This window comes from Aedes albopictus, chromosome 2, assembly GCF_035046485.1.
Source record: "Aedes albopictus strain Foshan chromosome 2, AalbF5, whole genome shotgun sequence".
Taxonomy (NCBI): domain Eukaryota; kingdom Metazoa; phylum Arthropoda; class Insecta; order Diptera; family Culicidae; genus Aedes; species Aedes albopictus.
Genome location: NC_085137.1, coordinates 232,743,141 through 232,765,273, shown reverse-complemented (window position 1 = coordinate 232,765,273; position 22,133 = coordinate 232,743,141). Strand labels below are relative to the sequence as shown.

The following is a 22,133-nucleotide window of genomic DNA, read 5'->3' as shown; positions in this document are numbered from 1 at the left end:
ATGTGATTGATAATATGTATCAAGCCAGAAATGAATAAATTTTGAAAAATACAACAATTTTTGATTACATGAAATACGAAACAGTAAATAATTAGAAAACATTAAATCGAACAAATAAATCGTAACGGACCCACAATATGAGATGTATAATCGTGGATATATGATATTCAGAAAAGCCACACATATTTTCAATAACCCAAGAGTTCATCCTCATGTATGTGTCTAGCATATATGGTATATTTGTGAAATCTAATTGCAAAAATCTATATAGGCTGACACATAACATCTAAATGGATTTTTTTTCTCAGTGAGGGGTATCCGGAATATTTCATAATCGGATTCTCCGCCCAAAAATTAGTCGAAATCCAAAATTTCATAATTTTTGGAGTCTTTAAACTATTTTTAAAATGAATTTTAAGTTTGTATGGGGAATTCAAAACAAAGGTATTGGAATCTAATAAAATCACGTTATACTCAGTAAAATGAGCTCTTTTGATGAGAATATTTTTTTCACTAAACAATTCTATTCTAGCGTCACTAATTTGCCATGATTGAAATTCTTTCACCCCCACATTTTTTTTTTTCAACTGATAATTTTCTCGATATATTCCGTTGTATTCGATGCGTTTATAAAATTTTAAAAGAGTCTAGAGACTTCATATTAAAGTTTCACATTGCCTTGAAATCATCACCATTAGAAGCCTTCTCCAGAATCTCAATATGAAGTATGAAGTACTGAGCGTTGTTAGCACCACAGCATGTTGAAACCCCCTTACCCCCCCAAATATACGTAATATTTGAATGAACCCAAAGTGACTAATAATTGTGTGTGACCCATAATTGTGCAATATGAGTGTACGTCCGACGCACAGTTTGGGAGTAAAATCGATTTTCGCGTGTCAAAAATTCCAATTTTCAACTGCACGAACAATATAGGAAAAGAGCGTGACAGAGGTGGGAGGGGGGTCTGGAAATCCTTGAAAATGATGGACGTAATATTTGAATCTTCCCATTTTTGTTTTTTTTAACATGTTTTAAGCAACTTGTTTTTTCGTGTACACGGAACCGCCAAACTACCCAAAATTGAGTTCTTTTGACGCAACCCCATAGTTCGGCCCAATAAGCCAAATTTGAGTAAATCGATTAAACTCACACTAGGTAAATTGCCTTCACCTCCAGCAAAAACATTTACTTAAGAGTAGGTAAATTCAACCCAAGACCCCCCCTCATTCAACCCAAATTTGAGTAAACCTGCATTTACCCAAAATTGGCTTATTGGGCTCAAGGACCCCCGTTGGGTAGATGCATCTCTGTTTGTTTTTGACAACATCGGTGAGGAAAAGAGAGAAAACAACCTAATTTTGGGTAACTAGTTTATTCGATATACTCAGCTTTGAGTAAAATCGACCCAAAAATTAGGTAGTTTGATTTCTCCGTGTATATTTAAATTTACCGTTTCCAACATTTCAAGAAAATAACGGCGATTTGATCTTGCAACAAACTAGTCGAACAGAATTGAGTTGTCCAAAAAATGTCTCACGAAACCTAATGCAAGCCTATCCATATACGTGAGAACAAAAGATGTTTACAAAGTTCTTACAGATAGATTAACACGGGAAATCTGAACACAAACCACTACCACACAGGAATTTGGATTGGTCAATATTACAGTTCACGTTTTCGAACAGTTTGCCATTTGTGAATGACCCGCCGCAATAAAGTGACGTTTCAGTGTTGTTTTCGTTTTGCATCTTCGCGTGTGGTGCAATTTTTACGTTCGTGTCGTCGGTGTGGTACATGTGCTCTGTTTATTTTGTGGAAAATCGGTGGAAATTTAGCTTGATTTCCCGAGGTCAGTGATGGGAAAAGCCAAGAAAAGTAAGCCCCACAAGGCAAAGGTGAATCCCACCGGTTTGGTGGATGTAAATGCCCTGGTGGAACAGGAGTTGGCAAACGGGAAATCCGACTCGCCGATTCAAGCCATCGTGGACCAGTTGCAGTCGGCCAGCACGGAGGAGAAGATTTGCGGGCTTCAGACGTTGGCCACCATTTGCCAGAACGATGTGAACATTGGTGCCGTGGTGGAAAGTGACATCGTTCGGATCGCCGCCAGTCTTCTGATGGATTCGGATTGGAGCGTGCGGCATGCTACGGCGGGAGCTTTCCGGAATTTGTCCGTTCAAAGTGTGGAGATTTGCGAGTACATGGTGGACCAAGACGTGCTGACGCCGCTGTTGGCGTTGCTGAACTGTTATGCCACCAGCGCCGACTGGAAACCGACATTCGATAAGAATCTTACGGATCAGATGGACGAGAAGTCCGATACTTTTCTGCAGGCGGTGAATTTGCTTTGGAATCTGTGTGAAAGTACGTCGGTTGCGCTGGACAGCTTCAATCAATCCCATCTGCTGGAAAGCTTTGTCAAATGTCTCGATGTGGCTGTTTATGGAAAAGAGATTGGTAAGTTGACTTAATGCAATTAATGGCGTGTCATTATAAGGATCGCTATTAGTTATGCCAGATAAGCCAATCCTTTTGTTGGTGACACATTCTGGGATTCGATTTCTGAAGTAAGTTTTGGGCGGAAAAGTCAGACTTGCAAGGTGATTCAATAAACTCTTGGTAGGAAGCAAAAACTAGTAATAAATCTTAACAATTTAACGAAACGACTACGTTTACTGCACTGAATAGCAATTATAAACCTAAGTGACAATAATACTTGATGGGAACTTACATACAAGTTTAAAACTACTTTTCAATAAAGCAAAGACTAAATAACTTGTTTGACAACAGACAAACACAAAATTAAAAATAAAACTTTACTCTCACTTTTCAAATTTTCGACACAATCAACAAGAACGTTACAATAAAATAGACAATCAAATCGTTGTGCGGAAAATGAGAAAAAAAAACCCAGATCAATCCACCTAGTGGTGATAGTGCCTTTCTCGTCGAACATGTACTCATGATCTTTTCTTGGTTGGGATACGACTGGGATGATTTTGCTTCAGAATGTTGGCTTCAGCCTTTTGGGGAATCGAAAACACTAGTTTATGATTTTTTCCGACGTTTCGATCTGTATGGGGCCTTTTCAAGGGTTCAATCGGTCAAGGTTTCCTAGTCAAGATGGCCTTGCCTAACTTAAAAATGTCATACGGAAGTTTTGGTATTTATTGAGTCCGTTCGGTTTGAAACCGTCGTGATGTGGACAATCTCCTATCTATCGGGCGGTTTAGAATTCGGTCCCCGTTTTTGGAATCTTCTACTATTGTTTGTTAAGCTAGTTTCTGTGCTAGGGCCATCATTCCGAAGCATGATCTTTCCGTCGACGTAATGCGAACTGTTCCTGAATCCTGAGAATACCTTATTTAGAAAAGCAATAATTTTAATAACATTGGGAAATTTATTAATTGAACATATTCCGACGTTACGTTAAACGTATAGACTGGGCTGAAAAATATCAGAATTTTCAGTTGACTACTTGAGCACCTTCACTATCACTGAAGACCGATCAACATCAAGACGATAATTACAAGCTAAGATATCACGTCTTTCACAATCACAGATGACTTTACGGCAAGCCTGCTCAACCTTTCGTGGCCGCGGGCCACAAGTGATACTCCATACCAGTCGACGGGCCAGACATTAAATTTCGACATCAAATTTCGGAAGCACGAATGCAACAGTGAAATTTTGTACATACGATTACCCGTTCTCACGACAAATTATAACACTGACATCATTTGGGTCATAAAAATGTAAGCAAGAATTCTTGATTTTTTGCAAAAATCACCCTGAATACTTTGTTTTCTGAATTTTGTCGAACTGCAGGTTGCAGCAAACAATTTTCTAAAATTCAGCAAACTTTCCTGATTCGTTCAGTAAACTCTGCTGTTCAGCGTTTTTCTGAAATTCAGTAAATTTTGCTGAAATTCTGCTTCAAATTTGGCTGTACCTTTCAAGTTTAAAATTTTTAAATTTATGTATTTAAATTTTTTAATCTTTGAAAATTTTTAACAAAGCACTCTACCTATTTCGAGTTTATTTTTAATATTAAATTTTATTTAAATATGAAATATCTTCAAATATTTCAATCCTTGGGCCAAGTTTCATTCATCGATTCCGCGGGCCGTATGTTGGATAGCCCTGCTTTACGGTCTTCGACATAGTTTTTTCTTCATACTTTAGGCTATATTTTATTATCATAGGTTACAAAATTCATGTAAAATTTGCCAAAAAACGCAAGCAAGTGAAATTGCCCATAGTAAATCCCATAAAAAAAATTCCCAGTAGTTTTAGACGGAAAAGAGGATTGAAAAAACTTTCTCCGGGGTTAATGCGATAATTTTCTCATATAACGTTGACCTATCCTACAGTATATTTTTACACCTCAGTGATTTGATGAGATTGCTTTAGTACAGACAAACAGACATATCATTTGTAACATATTGCTATTATATTCATCGTTACGAAAAAATAATCGCCAAATGCTAATCAGGTTGCGTTTCACTGCGGCTTGATGTTGGTAGTGAGTAGACGTCAAACGAGTAACAACGATTAATATTTGTTTCAACCGTTGAAAACAAGGACGATGGAGAGTGAGTAGAGTAAGACGTCTGTATGTATGTGGCCTTAGTTCAGTCAAGATTTTGTTTTCTTACACATATTTATCGCTTGCATTGACTTTGTTCATTTTTGAAGTTCCTGCGAAGCACCCTAGGAAGCCCCCAATGCTGGTTTTGCATCGCTATCGGTAGCCTCTATTGTGGTCTGAGCCTATTTTCTTGCTAATCGTTCCTCATGGTTTAAAAAAAGACCGCGGTTCGATGTGTCGCATGCATAGGTTTGGTTCTTTTTGGCATTTGGCCACTTCCGGCTGGACACCCTAGATCGATCCTGGAACACTATCGGTAGCCTTTATTAAGATCTTCGTTGTGGTCTGAGCCTATTTTCTGACTAATCGTTCATCACGTTATTTAAAAAGCCGCTGTTTAATGTGCCGCAGGCATGGGTTTTGACATCTACTACATTTGACCACTTCCAGCGGGACACCCGGAACCGGTTCCGGAACTCTATCGGTTGATCCAAATATGATCTGAAACTATTCTCTTTTATTAACCGTTTATCAGGTTGCTTGAAGAGCTTGCGATTTGATGCGTCGCATGTAAGGGGTTGGTTAACTTCTATACTTGGCTACTTCCGGCGTGACATCTGGAACCGGTTCAGTAACACTACCGGTTCCGATATGGTCTGAGAATGTTTCCCTGTCCATGGGTTTGGTTCACTTTCATATTTAGCCACTTCCGGCGGAACATCCAGAACCGGTTCCGGCACACTACCGGTTCAGATATGGTCCGAGAATAATTTCCTGCCTACTGTTCATCAGGCTATCGAAAAAGCCGCTGTTTGATGTATCGCATGCATAGGTTTGGTTCACTTTCATATTTAGCCAGTTCCGGCGGAACACCCAGAACCGGTTCCGGAATACTACCGGTTCAGATATGGTCTGAGAATGTTTTCCTGCCTACTGTTTATCAGGTTATCGAAAAATCCGCTGTTTGATGTGTCGCATGTATAGCTTTGGTTCACATTCATATTTGGCCACATCCGGCGGATCACCCGGAACCGGTTCCGGAACACTACCGGTTCAGATATGGTCCGAGAATATTTTCCTGCCTACTGTTCATCAGGCTATCCAAAAGCCGCTGTTTGATGTATCGCATGCATGGGTTTGGTTCACTTTCATATTCGGCCACTTCCGGCGGGTTACTCGGAACCGGTTCCGGAACACTACCGGTTCAGATATGGCCCGAGACTGTTTTCCTGTTTACCGTTCATCATGTTTTCGAAAGTGCCGTGGTTTGATGTGTCGCATGAATGGGTTTGTAGCGTTTTCATATCTGGCCCCTTCCTGGGGTACCGATCCGGAACACCTAAATGGCCATAACTCCGGAACGGCTGGACCGATCCGAACCATTTTCAATAGGAAACAATGGGACCAGATTCCGCGTCGAATGAACTGTTGGTCATTAAAATCGGTTGAGGTTTACTGCCAAAAAGTGATGTGAGTTTTATTTGTACACACACATACACACACACATACATACACACACACACATACATACACACACACAGACATCACCTCAATTCGTCGAGCTGAGTTGATTGGTATATGTGACTCGACCCTCCGGGCCTTCTATCAAAAAGTCATTTTTGGAGTGAACATATAGCCTTTCCAGTACACTTAGTGTACGAGAAAGGCAAAAATACTTATGGTGACTTCGGCATTAATTATTATAATTCTGTATTCTAGGTGTTGCCGTCGCTCAATGTCTCCTGGTGATCTCTGAGGATAATGCGGCAGCTTGGAGGATCCTGTCGGACTTTGGCAATGAACTGTCCTCGTTGCTCGCCCTGGAAGGAGATTACCCCAGTGTTCTATTGCGTACTGTTGCTGCCGGAGTAATCGCCAACGTTCCGGCCCTGTCTGCCACCTATCTAAGTCAGCTGATCCAGGCGTTGTCAAAAACGCTGGAAGTAAACCATCGTGCTGCTTTGAACAGCGTTACCAGTTCGTTGCCATTGTTGACGCAAAAGGATGTCGCTGATTTGGAGGTTACAGATGATAATCAAATGGAGCAGGAGTCGCCCGAACAGTCCTTCCAGAGAAGACGACGGGCCGATATGCCCTCGGAGGTGGAAATGGAAGTCAGGAACGTAGGCTGGCTCCTACAGGCCCAAAGAATTGCGGCGGAGATTCTGACCAACATATGCTCGACCGAGGAGGACGAATGGCAGGAGGACATGGACGAGGACAACCTTTCGGAGGCCGAAAGCGTTCACGATTACGAGACCAACGGCGCCAACACCAGTGTGCAAAATACCGACAAACTGCCGGTAGAGGTACTGGAAGCGATCAAATCTCTAGGTTTGGTAGAGAAGCTGTGGCAGAAAGCGCAACCGGTAGCGGAAAACGTGGCACAAATTCTCGCCGAGAACGACAAAAACTTGCTGAAGCGGGTTAACAACTTGCGAGCTTCCTCAATGCTGTGTCTTCACAATCTATGCAACAATATTTCCGCGGATGATCTGGGCGGTGCGGAAGGAATCTATCAGGTGAGTGTTATACATTGATTGAGCAATGTTAAGCGATGTCCGTCTAACGTACGCGAATAGGTTGTATGATTTATTTTTTCCATGGAGTGTGGTACTCTGACGGGGTATCCTACTTTAGACACTTTTGGTTGTAAATTAGTCAATTTTATACCAACTGTGCTATAGGGCACTGCATTGTTTTGATTTTGTATGGGATTTTGACGCTTCTTGGCCTTGTTGTTTACAAAATTTCTGTAAGAATGAGGGAGAAGGAGAGGATTTCATGCAGTGCTCTATACTTAGAATCGATCACAAGCAGTAGGCTGTGATTTTCCTATGTAATTTGAATTAGAATAAATTGTGCGTTTGGAAGGGGAGCGGGACATTTGGCATAAAGTCATTTGGCATAAGGTCGTTTGGCATAAGGTCACTTGGCATAAAGACATTTGGCATAACGGTCATTTGGCATAATGGACATTTGGCATACAGTCATGACTCGCTGGTTGGGGGCTTAATAGTTGGGTGACTTTTTAGTTGGGGCCCCGTTAGTTGAGCTGTCAGCCAACGAAAAAGTACCTGGATGTCATAATTCAATGTCAAACTGAAAATGACAACCAATCTGTAATTCCGAGGGGCGAGCTAATGAGTTTTTGGTTTCTTTAACTTTACTGATAATCGAAAAGAATTTCTATTTCATAGTTCTTCCTAAAAAAAAAAGAATATGTACAATTACTTCGAAACAAATGCAAAACATCGGTAATCTTTATTTTGTCGATTATTGAAAGCGTTTTGTGCTTGCTTTTGGTCCGGGTGGTTTCATAAACATCTATAGTTTCACTTCACCGACTAAAAATGGGTGAAAATAATTATTTCTCGCATTGGCCATATATGCATCTTGCAAAACGTATCAATTTTGCTCTAAATGTGAAACAAATTGAAAAAATTTCCTTTTTGCTTCCAACCTAAACATGATTTAAAAAAACAATGCGCACGCCCCTTGTGCTGCTGTCACTTCACCCAACTAGCGAATCGAATTCGTTGGTTGGGTGGAGGTTGTGGCTCAACGAGCGGGTTCCGACTGTAACCGAAATGCACCCTTCTTTATTATGCTAAGTGTCCATTATGCCAAATGACCGTTATGCCAAATGACTTTATGCCAAGTGACCTTATGCCAAACGGCCTTATGCCAAATGACTTTATGCCAAATGACACAGACCCGTTTGGAAGTGTATGACGTGTGGGTGAATCAGTGTTGAATCTTCTACGATAATCATCCGAATCCGTAATTATTCCAATTACGAATCTGCCCAATAATCGGTATCTGGATTACCACATCTGGCGACGAGAAAGTGAAACGTTCCCTCACACCCTCACACCGTAAAGGTAAGAAAAAAACATGCTTAAGAAAATTTGAAGCGAGAAAAAAAAATTGAATTCAATTTTTCACGTGTTAGCACTTCGACAGGTGAAAGCACGTGGAAACAGGCAAAAGCCGCTGCGTTGTGCAGAAACAGATCATTTCCGCTGCCGTAGAGCAGGGACAGGCACTGAGCCGCTTCGAGAAACCTAGGCGTGAAGCCGCTGCGTAAGGGCAGGAAAAGGCGTGCAGCCGCTGCAAGGAAGCAGAAAGTATATCCGTTGCGCAAGGCGAAGACAGGCGAGAAGCCGCTACGCAGAGTAGAAATAGGCACGAGCCGGAGAAAAATAGCCAGAAACTGCATCAAAAAGGTAAAAAAAAAACAAAATAATAACCTATGTAGACATCGCCGTTACTATGGTTACGACAATGACGTGAAAATTTAAAATTTTTCAGTTCAAAGTTCACCGCCTACCGTGATGGAAAACTGGAACATCAGTCCATTCAAATTTCACCACCTTCCAGATACCCAAGTGCGTAACGGCGGTGACATAGTAGAGAGTTGCGTGAAGCGAAGCGCAGTGCGACGCGTTTGCGTTCGAACAGTTTTGTAAGCGCCAGTGCAAAACGCATGATGAGACGCGTTGACCAGTCAGAGTGAACGCGAATCACAGCGTCGGCAGCTGCGTCAAACCATTCCGTCGAGTGCTTTCACGCGCGTGCATGCACAAGTTGCTGTACGGAGAACTGATGGTTGCTAGGACCGTCTCATGATTCTGTGCGCCTGGTGTGTGGTGTGTGCTATTTGAGTGAATTCGTCATGACGGGGTTGAATCAGGTGTGAGTTTGGTCGTGGTTTGAGAGTTCTCATTATGCTGATGGTTGTGATTATGGTGCTGGGCATCGGTAATTTTGCTTCGGATACGCGTCACAAGGCGCGTCACTGTGTCATGCTTCGCGTTGCTCGACGCGTGTATGAAAGCTGATCGACAAACGCGTTGCGCATCGCTTCACGCGCCGCCTTACTATGTCATCGGCCTAAGGAATGGTTGCGTTGGAAAAGGAATTTTGAAGTGATTGTAGCGGCCAGTGAGGAGAAAAATACCATCAAGTTAAAAAACATTTTGTTGGCCAAAGGTGGACTGGAACTGCAGGATTTGTTTTACTCGATCGATGGAGCGGACGTTGGAGAGGATGCCGAAATCGATCCGTTCAAAACAGCGATTGGTAAGCTGGACGAGCATTTTTCACCGAAGCAGCATGATTCGTATGAACGGAATGAATTCTGCAAAATGGTACCGGCAACAACGTCTGATGGAAACCGTGAACCGTTGACCAAGTTTTTAATGCGGTGCAACGAACAAGCGAAGAAATGTGATTTCGGTAAGACAGAAGCGGAAAGTCGAGATTTGCGTGTCATCGACAAAATCATTTACCATGCGCCGGCGGAGTTGAGAGAAAAATTACTTCACGAAGAAACTCTCACGCTGTCGCAAGTATCCAGAATTGTGAATTCGTTCGAATCAATTAAGCAGCAAGTACAGGCAATCGCTGGGAACAGCAATGGCGAAACATCGATAAAGGGACCTCCACGTGCGGATCAGGATAACGTTTATCGTGTGACAGGAAATGGCAAATCAACAAGTGGTTCTTGTTATCGATGTGGACAGAAAAACCATTACGGAAATGATCAACAGTGCCCCGCTCGGAACAAGCAGTGTGAGAAATGTAGTAAGTTTGGTCATTTCGCTCGTGTTTGCCGTTCGATGACGAAACGCAAGTTCGACGGGCCAACTCCATATCAAGCTGGTAAGAAGATGAGAACTGACAATGTGAGATCAATATCATCTACAGCGGCCGAGTCCAGTTCAAATTTTATTTGTAACATTGGAGATGGCGACGGATTTATCTGGGTCGATGTCGGGGGTGTACTGATCAGAATGTTGATTGACTCTGGCAGTAACCAAAACATTATCGATGATGACACTTGGAGAAACATGCTCAGTCAAGGGGTCAAATGCTGGAAACCGAAACATGTAGCGGCCACGATTTTGCGAGGATACGGCCGTTATGCGGAGCCTTTTTTTTGTTCTTGAGACAACATTCAGCATCGAGAAGGAAGCCGACTATCGTCAGGAAACAACAATCTTCTATGTCATCGATGGAGGATCTCAACCACTGTTGGGAAAGGATACAGCGAAGCGTTTGGGTGTTTTGAAGGTTGGACTTTCTGTCAACAACGTTGTTCCCGTTGGGAATAGGCCATTTCCAAAGATGAAGAATGTCCAGCTGAGTATTCCAATCAACAGAAACGTTACTCCAATAGCTCAACGAGTCAGGCGCCCACCGATAGCACTTCTCAGTCGGATTGAAGAGAAGCTGAATCAGCTACTTGTGGCGGATATCATCGAGCCTGTATCTGGAGCAGTACCCTGGGTTTCGCCGTTAGTAACAATAGTCAAGGACAATGGAGACCTTCGCCTTTGCGTGGACATGCGTCGTGCCAATCAGGCTATCATGCGAGAACATCACATGATGCCTACGTTTGAAAGTTTCCTTCCTCGGTTGAAATCCGCCAAATACTTCAGTCGTCTGGACATCAAAGACGCATTTCACCAGGTAAGCCGGAAAACCTAAAAATATATGTGTTTTATAAGGATATTGATTCACATTAATTCTGTTGAAATTTTATTATCAAAATATAGATTGCATTGGCTGAGCAAAGTCGATATGTACATCACAACATTTATTTGCCATAAAGGACTGTATAGGTATAAAAGGCTGATGTTCGGCATTTCTTGTGCCCCAGAAATGTTCCAAAAAACAATGGAACAAATTTTAGCGGGATGCGATAATGTCATTAACTACATTGATGACACATTTGTTTTTGGAGAAACTGAAGAAGAGCACAATGTAGCGTTAGCCAAAGTACTTTGTGTCTTGAAGGAAAACAATATCATGTTAAACCAAGATAAATGCATCTTCAAGACACAACAGCTTGATTTTCTGGGACATGTCGTTTCATCTGACGGAATAAGGCCGACTGAACAAAAAATTCAAGCCTTACAAAAGTTTCGCGAGCCTCGTTCTTCAGACGAAGTAAGAAGTTTTCTTGGCTTGGTAACATACGTTGGAAAATTTATTCCTGACTTAGCTAGCAGTTGCGTGAACTGATTTGCAGTGCTAATCCATTTAGGTGGACAAATGAGCATCAACGAAGTTTTGAGAAATTGAAGCACTTGATATCGCAGGCACATACGCTGGCTTTCTTCGATAATTCTTTCCGTACCCGGGTTATAGCTGATGCCTCACCGGTCGCTTTGGGTGCAGTTCTTGTACAATTTGCAGATGATTCTGACGATTCGCCCCGCATAATCAGCTATGCCAGTAAGAGCCTAACAGTCACTGAAAAACGTTATTGCCAAACCGAAAAAGAGGCCTTGGCATTGGTATGGGCAGTTGAAAAATTTTCCGAATATTTGGTCGGTAGAGAGTTTGAATTGGAGACAGATCACAAACCACTTGAAGTTATTTTCAGCCCATCATCAACACCCTGTGCAAGAATCGAACGATGGGTCTTGAGACTACAGTCGTTTAGATTTACCGTGAAATACCGTAAAGGAAGCGGAAATATTGCAGACTCTCTGTCTCGATTATATCAATAGATGTTATCGAAATCGAGGAAGCCTCCCGAGATGATCCTGAGATATCCGCCGTCAAAGAGTGTATTCGAGGAGGCCACTGGAAAAAATCGTTGGCAAAGCATTACGTGTAGGACAAACAGAGTCACGACGGACAGATTCGGGCAGCGGAATTACCAGGAAGATCACTACCGGCGGGGACAGAACTATTACCCGGGGTACTTTCGGAGACCGCGTAAATCAGTGGCAAACGGAGCGATACAATTATACTCTATATTCACGGACGTTTTACAGTGGACTGGGGAACAATATATTGATACAAATTTCTCTCCTCTCTCATGGCCGCCCATAGACATGGGAACAGATGTCGTACTGCCGACACTCCTCCTCGACATTGTCAGCGGCCACTGCCACCGATGAGACCCAACATTGCTGCGAACTGTTGTTGCTTGATGGATCCTAGGGGTTTGGTCAGGATATCGGCGACCATAGATTCGGACGGGCAATAACGAATGCTCACCAAACCTTTTTCCGATAAATCCTTGGCGAAGAATCTCCGGGTATCGATGTGCTTGGAGCGCCTTGATGTTCGATCTATAGTGACGAAATCGATGCAACTGATGTTGTCCTCGAACACAATCGTGGGCTCCTGTTGGTTGAACCCGAAGTCCTCCAGAAGTTTTCGGAGCCACAGAAGCTCCCTGCAGGCTTCGGACAGCGCTACGTATTCCGCCTCCATGCTAGACAACGCCACACCCGTTTGTTTGCGGCTCGCCCAGCAGATAGTCGCTCCTCCTATTTGAAACACGAAGCCGGTATTGGACTTCCGGTCCGTTGTATCGCTACTCCAATCGGCGTCGCTGTAGCCGATCAGTTTGAAGGGGTTTTCACTACTACAGGAAAGCTTTAGTTTGTAGTCCATGGTTTTCACCAAGTAGCGCACTACCCGCTTCAATTCCGACCAATCCGTTTCAGTTGGTTCGCTGACTTTTCGGCTGAGGATTGACACGCTTGCAGAAACGTCAGGCCGCGTGTTGACTGCTACGTAGAGTAGCGCTCCGACCAGGCAATGGTACTCCATATTGTTGGGTAGTGGCTTGCTTCCTTCTCTGCTTCGGTAGTACCCGACATCCAATGGAAAGCTTGATCCTTTCGCGCGGTCCAGACCAAATTTCGTGGCAATCTTCGCTATGTAGCTCTGTTGATCCAAAGCATAATATCCGTCTTCATCTCTGCTGACACGAATCCCAAGGAAGTAATTGACCTCACCAAGCGACGATAACTTCACTTTCTTCTTCAACTGGCTCTCGATTTGGTCAATCTCCTCCTCAACTTCACTTGCAACGATGATGTCGTCAACATAGATCAGCAGGTAGATCTGTCTTCCGGAAACACTTTTGGAAAACAAGCACGGATCTGCCCGCGACTGGTGGAATCCTATTTCTCCGAGAATAGCACAAATCGTATCGTTCCACACCTTGGCACCTTGCTTCAGTCCGTACAAGCTTCGTTGAAGTCGACAGACTAACTTTTCTTCACCGCGGCGCACAAATCCTTTCGGTTGCTGCATATACAGCTCCTCCTTCAACTGGCCATGCAAATAAGCACTCTTCACATCCAGATGGCGTACTTTCATCTTCTTCTTTCCAGCAACACTTAACAGGGTCCTCAGCGTTGTTTGTGCAGCGACGGGAGCGAAGACGCTGTCATAGTCCACACCGAACTGCTGGGAGAAACCTTGCGCAACTAGTCGAGCTTTGAATTTGCAAACGTTTCCGGCACTATCTTCTTTCTTCTTAAACACCCACTTGCTGCCAATCGCCTTTCGTCCAGCAGGTAGTTCAGCCAGAACCCACGTTCCATTCTCCATCAGCGAGTCGTATTCTTCTTGCATTGCTGCTTTCCACAGATCACTCTCCGAGCTCCGAACTGCTTCTTCGTAGGACGACGGCTCCTCTTCAACGGTCATCGCCATATCCACCACAAAATCGTCGAATCGCCGTGGGCGAACTCCTCTGGTCGACCTCTTCTCTCTTCGCTGTGTTGTATTTTCTTCTGCTGCTTGATCGTCCCAGCCGTAGAATTCCTCTTCTGACTCATCTTGTTCGTCGACGGTCGGCTGCTGTTGTTGCTTTCGTGGCGAAACTTCCTGTTCGTGATCCTGTTCAGGTAGCTCCTCGTGCCCAGTCGGCTCCTCCTGTCCGGAACTTCCAGCTGTCGTCCATCCGCCATCCCCAATGTCATCGCTTTCTTCCGGTTCTAATTCGTGGGAACCATTGCGCTGCTCAATGAATTTGGCATCGCGACTGACAGTCACCGTATCGGTTTCCGGATCTAAGAACCGGTAGGCTTTCCGGTCTTCACAATAGCCGACGAAGATCAACTTCGCTGCCTTGGGATCGAACTTAGACCTTTTCACAGAAGGAATGTGGACGTAGGCCGGACTTCCAAATATACGGAAATGGTTTACAGCTGGTGCTACTCCAAACCACTTCTCGTACGGAGTTTTGTCGATTACGCGAGAAGGTAGACGATTCTGCACGTATGCAGCGGTCATTACCGCCTCACCCCAGTACTTTTTCGGCAGATTAGCATCGAGCAGCATGCACGAGGCCATCTCTTGCAGCGTGCGGTTTTTACGCTCCGCAACGCCGTTCTGTTGGGGCGAATATGCTGTTGTACACTGTGCTTGAATGCCTTCAGTCGCGTAGAATGCTTGCAGTTCCTTGTTGACGTATTCACCGCCTCCATCGGACCTGATGACACACGGAGCTCGGCCGAATCGAGTCTTGACATGCGCGACGTAACGCTTAACGCAGTTGGTTACATCCGACTTTTTCGTCAGCAGACATACAACCGTGTATCGGCTGAAGTCATCAATTAATGTCATCAGGTACCGATTTCCACCAGGAGTGACGTTGGACATCGGACCACACACATCGGTATGGATCAAATCTAGGATACGAGTGGTTCTGCTGTTGGAAACATTGGGAAATGGGCAACGAGGGAGCTTACCTTCTAAACAGGTCTCGCAGACTTGACGCAATCCACAATCCTGCAACTGGAAACCTTGTACGACGCCGTCCTGCTGCAGTCGGTTGAACACGGCAGGGTCTCGGTGCCCAAGGCGTCGATGCCACACATGTTGACAATTCTTCATATGGTGCGCCTCCTTGCTCAGCCTTGCGAACTCCACAGTTTTCAGGATGAACAAGCTTCCGTGTATTTCACCCAACGCTACAGTCTTACCACCTTCACTCACGATTGAACAGCTCGACCCCAAGAAATTCACAGCGAAACCTTTCTGGGTCAATTTCCGGACAGATATAAGTCCACTATCCAAAGCGGGGATGTACAACACTTCCGTGAGCTTCACTTCCACTGCGTTTCCTTCCTGATCCACACACTTCACAATACCTTCACCCATTCCATGGGACTTTGACACTGAACCGTCTGCTAGTACCACTTCGACACACTTGCTATCGTCCAGGTCCGTGAAAAAGGCTCGGTTGTTCGTCATGTGACACGAGCAGCCACTATCGATGTACCAGCAGTCTTTCCTACGACCGCCACCGATGGTGAAACAGATCGGATTGACCTTTTCAGCGGCCTGCTTCACATTCGCCCCGTCCTTCTTCACATTCACTTTGTCAGCTCTTCCACTTCTATGATTGTCATCACTTTTCTTCGATCGCAACTCACGGCAATCTCTTCTGAAGTGTCCTGGCTTCTTACAATGATAGCACACTTTCTGCTTCTGTTGCCCTTTCCACTGTAGTTTCATAGCCGACTCACTAGAACCCCCACTACGCTCAGCTCGCCGCTGGTATTCGTCCAGCAACTTCTGCTTCACTAATGCCATCGTCAAATCTGCCTCCGGCCGACTTTCCAGTGCCGTCACGAGGCCATTGTAGGACTCAGGCAAACTTCTTAATAGCATAGCGATCTTCATCGGTTCTTCAAGAGCTTGGCCGGCACATGAAAGGCAGTCGTACAGTTCTTCCAGTTCAAACAAATGTTTTTCTACATCTGCACCTTCTGCCATGTTCAAACCACAGAGTTTCTTTAATAAGGACACACGCGAAGTTAAAGATGTTTTCTCGTGGTAACTTTTCAGCAGAGTCCACACGTCCTTCGCACTTGTCGCATTTTTCACCATGTTCAGTTGGCTATCCTCCACGTACAACACAATTGTGGCGTGGCACTTTTGGTCACTTTTTTCCCACACGGCTGTGACCGGAACCGGCGGCGCTCCACTAATTACATGCCATAGATCTTCCCTTTTCAATAGCATTTCCATCCGGGTCTTCCACACGGAATAGTTCTGATTGCTCAGCCGAGGAAACATATATTTCTCAGCCATTTCAATATCACAACCAGTACACGATAGCACCACCGAACGGTATCCACTCTTCACCACCAGCAGCAGCAGCAACAACAACGTTTATCTCGTCGTCTCTGCCGTCGAACACTCACGCCAACGACGGACGCTTTCAATCTCACTTCACTGTGTAACGACGGACGGCGGTGTAAACAACAGCCACCCAATAACTCCCAGCGACGACGACGCTACTCTGGCGGTTATCACACAGCCAACAGACGCCACCCACGGAGAACAATGCAAACGCACTCGTACCGCGAATCGAATCACTTTTTCGTAATTTGCCACTTTCCTGGGCCCATGACCTGTAGGACAAACAGAGTCACGACGGACAGATTCGGGCAGCGGAATTACCAGGAAGATCACTACCGGCGGGGACAGAACTATTACCCGGGGTACTTTCGGAGACCGCGTAAATCAGTGGCAAACGGAGCGATACAATTATACTCTATATTCACGGACGTTTTACAGTGGACTGGGGAACAATATATTGATACAAATTTCTCTCCTCTCTCATGGCCGCCCATAGACATGGGAACAGATGTCGTACTGCCGACATTACGAACCTTTCCAAAATGAACTTGGCTTTATCGGAGACACCTTGGTTCGAGGTAATAAGTTGGTGATTCCCAAAAAGCTACGTGAACGAATAGTCCAGCTGGCACATGAAGGTCACCCTGGAGAATCCGTTATGAAGCGTCGGCTGCGGGATAGAGCATGGTGGCCTTCCATGGACAGAGAAACTAAGGAATACTGCACAGCGTGTGAAGGTTGTCAATTAGTTGGACTTCCGAGTCGACCAGTGCCGATGAGTAGAAGAGATTTACCTACAAATCCATGGATTGATATTGCTATCGACTTCATGGGTCCTCTTCCCACTGGCGAGTATCTACTGGTAGTCATAGATTACTATAGTAGGTACAAGGAAGTTGAAATAATGATTCGCATTACTGCATCTGAAACTGTCGAACGCCTCAGTAAAATTTTCACCAGTCTAGGATATCCTAGGACTATTACACTCGACAATGCCAAGCAGTTCGTTGGAAGAGAATTTGAAGAGTACTGTAAAATTCACGGCATTACTCTCAATCATACGGCCCCATATTGGCCACAGGAAAACGGTTTGGTTGAAAGACAAAACCGATCGTTGTTGAAGAGACTGCAAATCAGTCATGGGCTAGGCAGAGACTGGAAAAGAGACCTCAAAGACTATTTAATTATGTACTACACAACACCGCACTCTACAACCGGCAGGACTCCGACAGAATTGTGTTATGGAAGAACAATTAGATCCAAATTGGCAACAATCCAGGACATCGAATCAATTCCACCACGGTCAGAATTCCGAGATCAAGATTTATTGAACAAACAAAGAGGAAAAGAACGCGAGGATATTCGACGACATGCGAAGGATTCCGACATCAACGAAGGAGATACGGTACTCATGAGGAACCTTACACCGAAGAACAAACTATCGGCTGCTTTCAACAAAACTAGGTATACTGTGGTGGATCGCTCGGGCCCCAGAGCAACTATTGAAGAGACAGGCACCGGAGTGGCGTATGAAAGAAACGTTGCTCACCTAAAGAAGGTCAACGGTACACCAAGAATTGTGGAAGAACAGCGTACGGATGAAATTACGATTGATGACACGAATGACACGACTATGAATTCAGAAGAAAACTTTGCTGGATTTCCACTTGAAGATGACGAAGCTTTGAATCCTGGGTTTACCGATGGCGATGAACACCAGCGTAAAGGACGAAAAATTCCTGAGAAATATAAAGATTTTGTCATGTAGATTGTAATTCATTGAATTGTATAAAAAAGGAGATGTGCTATAAGGAGTGTATCGGAAAGTAGTTGAAAATGTTCAGAATGCTCTATCTCGAAGCTGGGTTGGTCTTTTCATTTCGGGTCTTCTATGAAATCTTCACAATATAGTTAAGTTTAGAATACTTTGGAAACATTTGGAAAATGTTTTGTATTATTGAAAATATGGTTAAATGAATACACCTCACAAAATAAAAATCTGCACAAAATGCAATTTTGTTAAGCTTTTTCAACATTTCAAAAATCTGTAGCGAGTAAAATTTGTACGATAAAAAATCTAAAAAATATTGGTGCTTGTTAACAGTTATGTACACGTAACATATCATTCAACATCGATTTTAAAAAATCATATTTTCGATAGAAAAATCTCCTATATCTACAAAATGGTCCACTCCAAAAAAAACGTCTATTTTTTAATCAAACTTTAAAGTTCTGCTTTTAATATCTTAAAAGGTTATAAAATTCTATTTTTTGCTCTAACTTACTCGTCCATAAATTAAAAAACATACCCTATTTAAAAAATGCGAATTTTTCATTTTATGTATTTTTTATTTGCGTAAACATGATTTGGAGGAGCATAGAAAAAAGGGGTTCCTCAAAAATAGCCTTTTTTGATTTTTAAGAATTGCGCTTAAATGCAGTGGAGATTTATCTTAAAAAAAATAATTTGCCTATATCATGAGGATTCTGGAGCTTATTCTATTTGCACAAAAAAGTTAATAATTTTCGAACATTATCGAACTTTTTTCGCAATTTCAATTTTTTAGAAGGTGTGCAAAAATTTAAAAACATGCGTTCAGTAATCTAGGTTAAAAACCCAGTTAAATGAACATTTTAAAAAATCAAAAAAGCCATTTCTTTTTTCAAGGATTTATACAGTATCTCCAAAAATAAAATTACTCAAAAGTTGTATTAAACTATTTTTGAGGCTAGTTTAAACATTTTCAACTACTTTACGATACACTCCTTACTTAGAATCGATCACAAGCAGTAGGCTGTGATTTTCCTATGTAATTTGAATTAGAATAAATTGTGCGTTTGGAAGTGTATGACGTGTGGGTGAATCAGTGTTGAATCTTCTACGATAATCATCCGAATCCGTAATTATTCCAATTACGAATCTGCCCAATAATCGGTATCTGGATTACCACACCAACAGATGAATCTTTGTGCTCGGCTGGATACGTACCTATTTCAAAAGGTTCAAAAATATGAAACATAACGGATGGACACCGTGCAATAACATTTATCAAATCGGCTTACAAAATCTCAGTGCTGGGCAATATCACGAAGCTCATTCTGCGGAGTACAAGCCTTGCAAATCGCACTATCGTGTGCAGCATAGTTGTCCTATGTTGCTTTTTGACTATTTTATATTTTTAACAGTAGAGACGAACCAGCCAAGGGCTGAAAGTCTCTATAATAAAGATAAATCAATCAATTTTTAACGCTAAACGGTCTATTTATCTGTCTATCCTATTTTTCCTTCCTCAGGTATGGCTGGAATTGGGACAGCAAGTTTTCCAAGGCCATCAGAATCCCAAACTGTTGGAAGCGTCCACTTCGCTCATGCGTGCCACATTGGAGCATCTCCGTAAAAATCCGGAGCTATTCAAGCAGATGACCGAAAGCGATCTCCAACTGATGCTGAACGGAGTGACGGAGTGCCAAGATGCGGAAATCCGTGCCAATTGGCTGCGGATGCTCGGAATCCTCGGCTGCTTGCTGCCGGAACCCCTAATCAAGCTGATCATAGATTTCATTCTCACCACCTGTCTGGCCGAGCAAGACCTCTGGACCGTTTCGGAAGCAATGGATTCAATGATGGACATCTTCGCAGACAACGATTGGAATCAAATCGTGCACGATCTGGGCATGGTGGCCAAATGCAAGCAACTGGATCAACGGATGAAATCCAAGCTGAAGCAAAGCAAACGCGAGTTGAACGAACGCTACCCGGCCGTGAGCACCGTACGGACCAACCTGGCACGGTTCTGTAAGTATCTGGAAACCGAAATGAAGAAATTCAAACCATCTTCCATGGAAGCTTGAAGTGGGCTTGACACTCTGTTGTAATACCATTATGAATGCCTCTACTGTGCTACCTATCAGAACTCACAAACATATTTGACGTAGGGTTGAATCCAGATTTATAGTTTATCATTTGCCTCTTTAGTCGTTATAGCTGTGTAATAGAGAAGCAATCTGAATAAACTTTTCATTTTTTCTTTGGTAGAAACATGGTGAAGCTTCCGTAATTTATAAGAGAAATCCCTAGATTATTACATAAATAGTTAAACAAATGTCTTAAAGCGAGCTAGTGGTGTGTAAACGCAATTCATCGGTAATGCATTCATTCATTACCTAATTCATTTAGTCCTGCATCTTCGCATAGATAAGGCTAAGTCCACGATAATACGCCACACATTTCGATACGCTGCTGCTTCTCTCCATCGTCGGAAACGTACTAGATTCACCCTAGGACTCACCAAATCACTCTCGAATAGTTAGCCCACATTGTCCTCTGTGCTCCACGCCGTCTTGTACCTACCATCCGGCTTTCTTGCGAACACAATCTTTGCAGGGTTGCTATCCAGCATTGATACATGGTCTGTCCACCCTATCGTTCCAGCTATGGCATCCTTCTGAATACTGGGTTCGTCGTAGAGCTTAGTGAGCTCGTGGTTCACGAATGTATGCCTTGCGAGCGTACGACCGCCGAAGGAGTCTAATAAAAGATAAGCGCGACAGGCGACAATACTTTCCCATGCGCTCGCAACCCTCAGGCACATTAGCCTATAAATACTTTCCAGCTTACCAAGGTAGCTTTTGGTACTTAGCGCCGTGCCCTAAGCTGGGCCGCCATACCATAGTATGGACGAGGCGACACTAGTCAGAAGCTTGCGCTTAGGCAGCATCCATTTATTACGTAACGCTAAAATCGACATTTTCGACCCCCCCCCTCCTCTTCCTCCCTCCGTAACGCTTTTTGAAAACCCGAATATTTTTGTATGGGCCGTAACGCTCGGTCATACCCCCCCCCCCTTAGAGCGTTACGTAATTTGTGGACGGCACCTTACTGGCATACTCTGCAGAGCTGGTGTAAAAATAACCCTGTGGTATACCTGCTGTATTAGAATGCAAGATCTAGTCGTAATCTATCATCCATGGAAAGACACTTAGAGGATGAGCAAGAGTTTTATGCATAATAACCAAAACTTGGGCCAAAACTCTCAATGTCGCTTACGTCACTTTGCAGAATTACGGCAGTATAGCTGTGGAGGCTCCTTGGCAGGCATAATCAACGTCGCTACCGAAGGTAAGGTTATAGACAATGATCCCTCCCAAGTTTTTGACGGAGCGCCTCGAAGTAATAGTGCAATCGTGTACACTGATCACCGCTCCGATTTTCGATTGTTCACAAACACTATCCTGCCGTTCTACGCCCGATTCTCCCATGTTATAAGGGAATCCCATATAACATGGGACAACTATGCGTAGAACGGCAGTACCTCAGTCTTGTGGTGAGCCAATTCCAGTTTCCTGGATGTAATCCACTTCTCTTGAACTGCGATCGAGTGGGCAGCAGTCAATTCCGCTTCTTCGATCGATTCACTGTAGACCCTCAGCGTAATGCCATCAGCGATGTCGACGATTGCCACTTTCACCGTGAACTGTAACCTCAATACCTCGTCGTACATGACATTCCATAACACCGGATCCAGGATAAAACCTTGCGGGACACTTGAGGTTATGTGAAAGCACTTCCCACCTCTGTGTCGTAAACTAGAACTCGATTTTGGAAGTAACTTCCGAGAATCTTGTA

The 22,133-nt window shown here is 43.6% G+C and overlaps 1 protein-coding gene across 1 annotated transcript; it reads left to right on the top strand.

Moving 5' to 3' along the window:
• The first annotated feature begins 1,725 nt into the window (after positions 1–1,725).
• LOC115257373 (HEAT repeat-containing protein 3-like) lies at positions 1,726–20,549 on the top strand. The gene is made up of 3 exons (XM_029856890.2): positions 1,726–2,460; positions 6,314–7,116; positions 19,802–20,549. Exons 1-3 carry the CDS (start codon positions 1,860–1,862, stop codon positions 20,357–20,359), a joined length of 1,962 nt encoding a protein of 653 aa, XP_029712750.2. The 5' UTR covers positions 1,726–1,859; the 3' UTR covers positions 20,360–20,549.
• Positions 20,550–22,133: the final 1,584 nt, after the last annotated feature.

Excerpts from the sequence above, each read along its gene's own strand:
- LOC115257373 (XM_029856890.2), top strand. The coding sequence starts at position 1,860 with ATGGGAAAAGCCAAGAAAAGTAAGCCCCACAAGGCAAAGGTGAATCCC. Across the intron at positions 2,461-6,313 it reads TGTTTATGGAAAAGAGATTG|GTGTTGCCGTCGCTCAATGT; the intron begins GTAAGTTGACTT and ends TCTGTATTCTAG. Across the intron at positions 7,117-19,801 it reads GTGCGGAAGGAATCTATCAG|GTATGGCTGGAATTGGGACA; the intron begins GTGAGTGTTATA and ends TTCCTTCCTCAG.